The sequence below is a fragment of the Cryphonectria parasitica genome (assembly GCF_011745365.1).
Source record: "Cryphonectria parasitica EP155 unplaced genomic scaffold M406scaffold_10, whole genome shotgun sequence".
Taxonomy (NCBI): domain Eukaryota; kingdom Fungi; phylum Ascomycota; class Sordariomycetes; order Diaporthales; family Cryphonectriaceae; genus Cryphonectria; species Cryphonectria parasitica.
In genome coordinates, this window is record NW_024468918.1 from 1160113 (window position 1) to 1170851 (window position 10739).

The 10739-nt window shown below is 52.5% G+C and overlaps 2 protein-coding genes across 2 annotated transcripts; one reads left to right on the top strand and one right to left on the bottom strand.

The window, feature by feature from the left end:
- Positions 1 to 441: 441 nt before the first annotated feature.
- M406DRAFT_52851 (uncharacterized protein) lies at positions 442 to 1969 on the top strand (the record flags this gene model as incomplete). Its single annotated transcript, XM_040924493.1, has 7 exons — positions 442 to 727; positions 831 to 971; positions 1035 to 1122; positions 1260 to 1404; positions 1492 to 1681; positions 1739 to 1816; positions 1905 to 1969. 7 exons carry the CDS (start codon positions 442 to 444, stop codon positions 1967 to 1969), a joined length of 993 nt encoding a protein of 330 aa, XP_040771373.1.
- A 1036-nt stretch (positions 1970 to 3005) lies between these two features.
- Positions 3006 to 10413, bottom strand: M406DRAFT_109461 (uncharacterized protein; the record flags this gene model as incomplete). Its single annotated transcript, XM_040915358.1, has 5 exons — positions 3006 to 4038; positions 4119 to 9262; positions 9336 to 9514; positions 9574 to 9911; positions 10006 to 10413. 5 exons carry the CDS (start codon positions 10411 to 10413, stop codon positions 3184 to 3186), a joined length of 6924 nt encoding a protein of 2307 aa, XP_040771374.1. The 3' UTR covers positions 3006 to 3183.
- Between the last annotated feature and the right edge of the window lie 326 nt (positions 10414 to 10739).

A 10739-nucleotide genomic window follows, 5' to 3' on the forward strand; every position in this document is an offset into this window, starting at 1 on the left:
TCACGAGAGCGTTCGTTTGCGCCAGAACCAAAGACGTGATCTATACTTTGTATGCCCTCCTCTTGCATATATAAGTTGTGACGACTCGCACCCAGCAGGATAACAAAACAATTTCTGTATCCCAAGCCTGTCTTTACTACTACACAATAGTCACACTCCTTTCCATATCCCTCAACGCGCAAGCTGGTCTTGCAGTCACTCTCATTTTACCAATTTCATTTGTCATAAATCTTTCTCGGTCATTTGATCCTCTGCCAAGGAGAACCAAGTTCAAGGATCCATCTCAAGGAGAACGCTCATCTTAACGTCCTTATTCGACACAGACAGGTCCTGTAATACTTGGCTTGCAACGACTTCAACGAACAACAAAACGCCAACGTCAACGACATTCTTTCAACTCGCCAAGCCAGCATTGTTATAATCACTCATTAATCCGCGAAAATGGCTGAAACTATCGGTCTCATTGCTGATATGTTTGGAATCGTCAGCGGCTTTACCGATCTGCTCCAAGCCTCAGACAGCAGCAGCAGCAGTTCCTCATCCACAAACCCCAACACTGCTACCTTCCGAATTGGTGTTGGAGCCAATCTCGACGGGCATACAGGCCTTGGTGGTGATCTGCCAGACGCCCGAAACTTTGGAGTCGAGGGCAGCTTTTTAGGAATCGTTGCTGACCCTGATTCTGTACGTGTGCACGTGCGAGTCATTATGCTCCCAGCTTGCCTTCGTCATCGTATCGACAATGAGCTGACAAAGTGCCTACAAATTTCACAGACAGTGCAAGCAGGAACTGCCGAGTCTTTTACTCTAACCCAATCAAACCGGTCAAGAGGCTTTTTACACGCTCTTCTCTGCCAATGATGATGCTATATGCCTTGCTTATGCGTTCATGACCATGGCAGGTCAAGAGGCAGGCCAATCATATGGCTTGGACGGCACCTTCGGATCCTATTGCGGGGCCAGTTGGTATTGTGTGTCTCTACAAGCCTTGGAATTCCACCAGAAGCCTAGCTAATCATCACTACTTGGTACAGTAAGTGAGGTGGTGGTTCCAGGAACTAATTACATGCCCAAATGCATGTGGATCGATGAGAATTGCAGCCAACCCGCTACCGGGTTTCAGTAAGCATTGTGGATCTTCGGATTTGTCTTTGCCCTCCCGTCCGACCCAGAGCTTCAGCTCAACGGACTTAACCCAGCGTATTGGGAATGACATCGTTCCAAGTCAAATGGTCAACAGTGTGCTAATGACTGAACAGAGTCAACTGGGTGGACATGTCGTCTCAAAACATGAAAGCGAACGGCACTGCGGCACAGAATATGTGCAACACACCTTCATTCAAGGTCTACACAGACAAAGACCCAAAGTCGATAACTTATTGGTCAAATGGCGATGACCCTTCGGTTGATAAGGGAGCCCGCTCTGTCTCTGAGCTGGAATCTACATATCATTCTGCGGAGGCACCACCGCTTGAGAAACGACGGTGGAAGTCCAGGACTAGCACTAAGAGAAGCCTCGCAGATAAGTTCAGCGAGATTCTCGTCATCTCGGATCACGCTGAGCACAGGGCCGAGGAGCTCTGCAATAGTACGACGTCTGCTGGGCCCGGATTTGTCAACCCGGAGCAGAAGTGGTTTTGCGATATGACCAACAAAATCCTTCATCCTGTGTGTGGCAACAGTACTGTCGTACCGCCTCCTTCGACCAATGCAACCATCTCGATCTTGACAAATGCAGCTCCGACGGGAGACAACTCGACCTTGCTCACACACTCTGGCTCCCCAACGTGTTTCGATGTCGACAGCAAGCAACTCCGTAAGTGACCCCTGTAGCTTCATGTTTTTTTTTCTCTCGCGAACACCTAGGCGCTCTTTGCTAACTTTGCTATACTGCTCGTGTACAGGTGGCGCAGGTGTGAAAAAGCGTTCAACTCCTTCCAACGTCCAGGACTGGAGAAAGAGCTTGTAAAAGTCTGTCCATCAGGCCAGGGTATCATACTGCGCACTACGCTCGAAGCGTAGACTACAAGGATGGCAGGAAAAGCAGAAGGGACAGATTGAATAGTCGCGATCCAAAGTAGACGGTAAGAGCCGGGTAATGTCAGGTGCTGTTCACACTGATCAGTGGAGCTGGGGAGGAGTGCTGGCCATACATTCCATCGTTACTCAGTTAGAGGTAGAAATAATTAGGTAGAAATAATTGAAGGACGATCTCCCATCCCAAGTTCTCTTTTTGTAGGATCACGGACTGATGTTACGGTGAGACCAACTTGCATACTTAGGCACTTTTATCAGGATTTCAACAAAGAACGTTAATACTCACAGCCATTCACACCCATACAAGATGGTCGTAGTCGAGTCTGTGCCGCCGGTTGGATGCTGCTCCCCATTCAGCTTGCAAAGAGTCTTACAGTAAGCACAGACCGAGTAACCAGTCTTAACTGTACTTGTGTAGCATTCAGTTGAATGAAGCTTAATTTACGAATACGGATGGAGACCCTTGTCTTTCGCATTTCTTCTTTCGCCCTTACGCTTCAAATCATGGTTCTTTCTATTTCTAATACAACTTTATATAACAAGTATAGGTCGTTCTCGCTGCCAGTATTAATGTTTCTTCGACGGACATACATAATATCGCTATGGCAGTAGACAGATCGGAACAGTCCCAAATTGAACTGAGGCGTCTGATCTGGTCAGCAGATGCACCACTGGTTTAGAGATTGAGAACAGAGGTGCTCTGGCAGACATCCGTAAATAATTAGGGCTGAGCTTGTGCTATGACATTTATCACATGGTCCTCAGCATCTCGGAGCTAACTCATAGGGCTGGGCAGGCTGCAAAAGTCCCGGCCCCCCGGAGATTGATGGCGATATGCTCATGGCGAATCAGTACTTATTGGCTGACGAGGCAACCCATTCAATACCTCTAGTATCCCGTTCAGCTCTAGAACTTGCCAAACTTCTGAGGAATTTGCGTTTTATCAAATGCATACAGAGAATGAGTATATATATAAGTGTGTGTATATATTTATGTATTTCAAACAAAAGTCCCAATTTCTGTAATCAAAGCTACTAAACAGTTACTATACACGCACTGATATTATTCCTCGGCCTTGTCACTCGTAATCTGACTTGCGACTTGCATGCTGAATGGATGGGTCATTCTACAATGAGTTCCATTCATTCAACCTCGCTTGGTAAATATTATACCAGCCAGGTTGGTCAAAGACCCGCTCGTCAACAACTGCAATACCTGCAGGTTCACACCCAGCTCTTTGGTAATCCAGTTCCTCAGCTCGATGGCATTCAGGCTGTCCAGACCATACTTGGTGATAGGCGTTTCAGCGTCGAGTTCTTCGGTCGGCACCATCAGGATGGAACTAAGCTTCCCCGTGAGCCCAGTGGTGATGATCTCGATAGCCTCCTCTGGCGACTTGGCTCGAGACAGAGATGTGGCGATCGAGACCTGTGCCCCTGATGACGCAGCACCACCGGCGGCGCCGTGCAAAGAGAGGACGGCCTCGCGCAAATGATTGAACTTGGCGTCTTGGGCATAGTAGGGGAGTCTCTGCGGATCGTCACCGAGCCTCAGACCGGTCAGGCAGTGGCCTGGGAAAATGCCCTTCTCCTCGTTGCTGTCCGACCCAGGATTTCCAACGACAGCGGCAGCGATCAGAGCCAGAACTTCGGCCTCGTTCATGCTCTCGCCTCCAAGGTTCTTCAGCACTTCGTCTTGACGATCTGCGCCCGTGTCGGCCAGGTATCCGACGTCTTGCACGGCGGTGAGATCAATCGAGGCAGCGCGAAGGCCGAGATGCTGTTGTCGATAGCGGCAGAAGGCGTCGAGGAAGGTGTTTGCGGCAGCATAGGCAGCCTGGCCGCGATTTCCCACGATTCCGGCAGCCGAAGAGAGGGCAATGAAGAAGTCGAGCGGCGGGTTGGAGGTGAGGAGGGCGTTGTGGATGTTCCACGTACCCGCCACCTTGGAGCCGATGACGGCTTGGTAATCCTCAAAAGCCATCTTTTCGAACAATACGTCCTAGAAAACAGAGAAGCCAAATGTTAATAATCCTTAAAGGTGATGAATAAAAGGAACAGAAGGACCTGGTCAGCACTTACCCTTAGCACCATACCGGCGTGTATAACACCCGCGATCTGTGGAAGCTCCGAGGAGCAAGTCTCGATGAGGCTGGTGACCTGGTCCTTCTCGGTCACATCGCAAGCCTTGACAACAATGTTAGCTCCTGCAGACTGCCTCAAGTTCTCAGCAAGCTGCTCCACTGCGCCCTCGAGTCGAGCCCGTCGAGAGACCAAGACGATATTTCTCGCGCCTCTGGCCACCATCCACTTAGAAAGAGACCTTCCCAGGCCTCCAGTACCACCGATGAGAAGGTAAGTGGCGTCGGCCCGGAAGAGAGCAGATTTGGTGCTGCTCGTGGGATGTGTTGCCTTGACTTGCTCCCCAGCCTGTGGCACGACGACGAGTTTTCCCGTTGTTTTTCCACTCTGCAGGAGACGGAAGGCAGTTTCAACCTGAGAGATGCCAAAGACGTTGATGGGCGCAATTGGGCTGACGAGATTCTTCTCAAACAGCTTCAGGACATCACTGAACGTGGCAGCCATCTTCTTCGGCTTCTCGTTGGCAAGGACTGTCAAGTCCACAGAGCTAAAAGTGGCGTTATTGTTGAATTTGGCCATCTCCAGGCGGGTGTTCGAAGTGATATCCCTCTTTCCGATCTCGATAAAGCGACCAAAATGGGCAATGCAGTCCCATGATTCTCGCAACAAATCACCGGCCAGGGAATTGATGATCAAGTCGACGCCCTTCCCAGCTGTTACCTCACGAATGGCCGGCCCAAAGGATGCATCGCGGCTGGAGAAAATATGGTTCTCTGGGATGCCATATTCTTTCATGATGAACTGCTTCTTGTCGGGACTGCCGACGGTGCAATAGATCGCTGCTGCTCCCAGCATCTTGGCCAGCTGGATGGCGGCCTGCCCAACGCCGCCTGCTGCTGCATGGATCAGAATCGTCTCACCCTCGTCTAGCCTTCCGAGCTCGACAAGACCGTAGTATGCTGTGCAGTAGACAACGGGGATGGATGCCGCCGTCTCGAAGGACATGGTCGTGGGAATCCGCGCGGCGCTGGTCTCAGGACACCTGGCCACTGTGCTGTAGGCGCCGTGGGTCATGGCACATACCCTGTCGCCAACAGCCAGGCTGGCAACCTTGGGGCCGATGCGAGACACGATGCCTGCGGCCTCGATGCCGATGTATGGCTGAGATAACTGGCCCATGGCGACCACAACGTCTTTGAAGTTCATGCCGGTGGCTCGAATCTCGATCTCTATCTCTTGGTCACCGAGCATGACATTGTTGTCAACGCCCTCCTGGTTGTTGTTGTCGTCGTCGTCATGGAAATAGAGACTGTCAAGTGCGCCCGCCGTGCCGACAGACATCTTGAGACGACGAGGCTGCGACGATGCATCTTGGACAAAGTCCTGGAGATAGGGCTCGCATTGATCAGGGTGGACCTCACGGTGGACCAAAAGGTTCATGGCATCGTCGTTGATGATTCTTGGAACCAAGAGTGCGCCGTCCTTTTCGGCGTATTCCATGTCGTTGACCTCCTGGTTTACAGAATCAAACACTCTGGTGAAGGTCTCTAGGATGAGATTCGTCGTTTTCTTGGTGTTTGAGAGGCTGGACGCGGGATCCAGATCAAGAGTAGCCACTGCCGCCTCTCTCTCGGATCGAACAGTCCTGCATAGTCCCACGGCCATATTCCCGTCGGGGCTCGCTGCGTGCAGGTAGGCTCCCCTGGTGATCCACAGCACGCCAGCTGCGCCTGTCAAGACCTTCTGGAGTTGAGAGAACCCCTGGCTGGTCAGCCTTGAGAGGATGGGCTGGTCTAGCTCGCAGATCATGACGTGGGATCTCGACAGGTCCAGGCTCTCAAGTTGGCTGTCAGGCGAAAGAAGTGAGTGGATGGCTGCAGCCTTGCCTGATCTCCTTTGGACAGCTTCTGCAAGCTGGCTCAAGAGTGGCTCGTCAGCACCTGAATTCCCAGACAACAAGACTACCGTCTTCTCAGCCCAAGCTTGTTTTTGATGTTGGTCGGACTTGTTGTTAGAAGTAGCCTCGTCGTCATCTGACGAGCCAGCATACCCAGAATCACTGTTGTTGTTCTCGACAGTAGTAGGCGTGCTGGTTCCGTCACTTGAGAGGACAGGCTCCCACTGCATCCTGAAACACAGTTCTCGGGGGTTATCGAGGGTGCCGCTCTCGTTTCTCACGGGTGTCATGCAGAGGCCAACTATTTTGATCAATGAAGAGACGGCGAGAGCGTCAGGGTGACTTTCCTTCTCTCCCTCAACACTTGGACGAGACAGAATGGCGTCCATGTCAAAATCGGTGGCCTTGGGGTTCTTGTGGTCGGGACACCCATGACCTACAACGCGCAATTTGTCACCTGGGAGCAAGGTCGTCGATGTGGTCACATCGCGCTGTACGTGCAGCTCCTGGATGGCCGAGGGCATGTAGAGCGTTCTCATGCCCACGGACGGCCTGCCGGCACCGAGGATCGGGAATGAGAGCTGCAGGATCTGGTCCAGGAGCGCAGGGTGAACATGGTATGGCGTCTGATACTCCATGGGCATCGTGGCTGTTGTATCTGTAACCACCGCAGCATCCACGTCGGCCACCGAGTAGGAATCACTGGACCTGATGGAGCTGAGTCTTCGGAATGTCGGACCATAAGTGGCTCCTTTACCATCCAGGTCCTGATAGAACGTGGAGACGGGTATTTCCTCGTCGCTGCATGTTTGTTCTGCAGCCTCAATCTTTTGACGGGCTACAGCGTCGCGTTGATGGTGGGAAGCATTCTTCCTGGCCGAGATCAGGCCACGACAGTGTTCAGTCCATCCCTTGCCACCATCTTCCCAAGATAGGATGCGGAACTCATCCCATTCGTCCGAATAGGAGCGCAATCCCTCAGCATAAGGTGAACAGCAAGTCATGACCTCATAATCCTCGCCGTCCTCCATCAGCAGCGGCCTCTTGACCTGGATCTCTCGTAGGCTAAAGCTCTGGAACGCAACACCACGATGGGCCGCGCGCTGGGCTGCAGCCTCGATCGCCATGGAGACGAACCCAGCAAAAGGGAAAGTGGTCAGTGACTGCATCTTGTGGTCACGCAGCCATGGGAGGTCCTCTGTCCTGAGGACGTTTCTCCAGCTGGGTGCTATTTCGTTGGAAAAATCGGCCATATTTCCCAAGAGATCATGCCTGGGAAAGGGCTTGATACGATGTTGTCGAGACAGACGTGGCTCAGACCAATACTTCTGGCGGCACCATGGGTACGGCTTCATATCTTCGACGAGAACAGGCGGTGAGACATTTGGATCTTCCAAATTGATGTTGGCCATGTTCAAAGGCTGGCCTTTCATGTGAAGGCTCGCAGCCAATCGCAACGAGGTATTGACGGCACATTTACTCCGATACAGAACCGACAAGTAATCAATTGCCTTGTTGCTGCTGCTCGTCTGTTGTTGAGGTCCGACACCACAGCCTTTGAGAATCTGCTTGACTGGCCCCTCGAGTGCTGCATGTGGCCCAATTTCCACAATCACATCTGGAGGGCTCTCGGTGCACAGCTGCTTGACCGATGTAGAGAATCGTACTGGCTTCGTGAGGTTTTCGACCCAGTACGTCGCGTCGACGAGAGAAGAGGTATCCTGGATCTTGGTTCCACGCAGAGACGAGAAGAACTCCACCTGGCGACATTCACTGGGCGAGGCAGGAGAGGAGGATGATGATGATGCGTTGGTTGCAGTAGACAGTGTCTCGTGTATGCTCTCATAGTAGTCATCCGAGACAAGTCCCATGTGTGGCGAATGATATGCAACGTCGACCCGAAGCTTTCTGTGGAAGAGTTGTTCCGACTCGATTATTGTATCCAGCGCATCAATAGCAGCCTCATCGCCTGAGATGGTCACCGAGCTGGGCGAGTTCTCACAGGCCACCACCGCAACGCCATCGGTAAGCTGCTGTAAAAGAGGCTTCATTGCTTCTGGGCCAGCACCTACTGCCATCATGGAGCCTCGCAGGTCTGGGTATCGCGCCCTCATCTTGACCACAGCCTGACCGCGCTGGTAGGCAACGCACATGGCCGCTTCCAGGGTCAGCGCTCCAGCACCATAAGCTGCGCCGATCTCCCCACTGGAGTGGCCAGTTACGGCAGAAGGCGAGACGCCCCAGGAACTGAGAAGGTCCGTGAGGGCTAGCTGAATGGCCACGCATGCAGGCTGGCTGATGTGGGCCTCACCCACCCGAGAACTGGTCTTGTCCCGGGACAACTCCTCTACCAGAGAGAAGTCGGCACCCAGGCTCTGGAGACAGCGATCTGCAGTATGCATTGTGCTGGCAAACACAGGATACGCACCCATCAGCTCACGACCCATGGCGTGCCACTGAGCCCCCTGTCCAGTGTACACGAAGGCAATCTTTGGGGCTTGCTGGGCAGCTCGGACCGGTCTGGCATCGGAAGAGCTGACGGCCTCGGCCAGTTCAGAAGCGGATGACGCAACGAGGCCGATACGCCACGAGAGCTGAGACCGTCTGTGGCAGAGTGTGTAGGCCAGGTTCCGGAGGAGCTGCTTCTGGAAGACCTCGGGATGCTGTTCCAGATAAATGGAGAGGTTCTTCATGGTGCTCTTTGCAGCAACCTCGTCGTTGGCCGACAGTACGAACAGGCGCTGTTTGGCCGTGGACACGGGCCTTGCCTGGCCTGGCCCGGAGTGATAAAGTGGTGGTCTTGCGAGCACGCAGTGCGCATTGGATCCGCCAAAGCCAAAGTTGTTGATGCTGATGTACTTTTTATTGGAGGGCCACGGCTGCTGAAACGTGGGAACCTTCATATTCCACTCTCGGAGTGGAATATTCTCGTTTGGCGTCTCAAAATTCGTGTTGGGGAGGATGAAGCCCTTTTCCAACATCATGGCGGCTTTTATGACGGCCACAACTCCGCTGGCGTTTTCAAGATGGCCGACATTGCTCTTGACAGATCCCAGGTAGAGGGGATTCTTGGCTGTTCTGCCCTCAGAGAAGACATTGTGGATGGCTGTGGCCTCGATGGGATCACCAACTTTGGTGCCTGTCCCGTGTGCTTCGACGAAACCAACATCCTGCGAGCTGATGCCGGCTCGGGCGTACACTTCACGCATCAGCTGCTCCTGGGCCTTTCCACTCGGCGAAGTGATCCCTAAATAGTAATATTGTCGTCAGAAACCGTTACAAGAAAGATGTTTAGACAGCATGGGACGATTTCAACGTACCGACAGTTCTGCCGTCTTGACCCACACCCGAGTTCACAATGACAGACCGGATTCTGTCATTGTCTTTAACAGCGCGATGCACAGGCTTGAGGACCAAAACACCCACTCCATCGCCACGGGCAAATCCAGACTTGGCACGGTTGTCAAAGGCAAACGTCATGCCCTGGTCAGAGAATAGTCTATACAAGACTTGTTAGAAACGATCTGGAATAATCATGGAGGCCAAGCAAGGACTGACCTGGACAAACTCATCGAGATCCAGTCTCCAGGCTGAAGATTAAGATGACATGCTGCCACAATGGCCTGGTCACACTCCCCATTCCGAATGCTCAGCACTGCTTGATGCAGGGCGTAGAGACTTGAGCTACAGGCGGTGTCGACGCTGCAGCTAGGGCCTCTGAGATCGAAATGGTGCGAGATGCGTCCAGCCTGGATCGACTGATGATTTCCAGTGGCATCAAACATAGGAGTCTGCTCGAGATCCCGCAGTGTACCCAGGCGATAGTCGGACGCGGCACCACCAACGAAGACTCCGATCTTCTGACCTGGAAGTGACTCCTTGGGGATACCTGCGTTCTCTAAAGCTTCATAGGTACACTCTAGCAGGAATCTTTGTTGTGGGTCTGTTCATAGAGCCACATGGCGTCAGCAGTCTGCGAGATAATGATACAAGAAAGGGGGATAACATGCCCATAGCTTCTGCTTCAGCCCGTGTGATGTTGAAGAAGGGTGCATCAAACATGGCCGGGTCTTGTTTGATGAAGTAGCCGCCACGAGAGTTGAAGGCACCCTTCCTGGCAGGGTTTGGGTGCCAGTGGGCGCCTTTGCTGAATCGATCCTCAGGGATCTCAGACCATCCATTTCGCCCTCTGCAAATCATCTGCCAGAAATCTTCTGGAGAAGAGACATCCCCCGACACCCGACAGGACATGCCTATGATGGCAATGGGAGCAAGGGTATTGGGGGCGACGCCGTCGCCAGTGCTATGAGGATGAAGAACATGATTGTTGTCGGCTTGTACATCATGACCATCAACACAAGGCAGCTGGGCCTTTGCCTGAGCGTCTGTGTCCTCCATATTGAGCTTCGCCAAAGTATGTACTGCCAGACAAAGCAGTACTACCCTCCTAGACGCTCAGGATGGATGGAGTTGAAAAAACCAAAGTTTGAGGATGAAGGGTGTAAAGTTGAGAAATACGTGTTGATTCACTCCACTGGGGTATCGTAAGAAAAAAGTGGAAAGCGTAGCACGTTATGCTTTTATTGCAACAACAGAAGATAAGGCTTCCTTCATATAGCCCTCACAAGAAATCATGGCTCGGGACGGAGGTCGACATGCGATCACTTTCATAACCCTGTCCCAATATAATTATTCCATGGCCGAATCTGGAAGAGAGAGAGCGC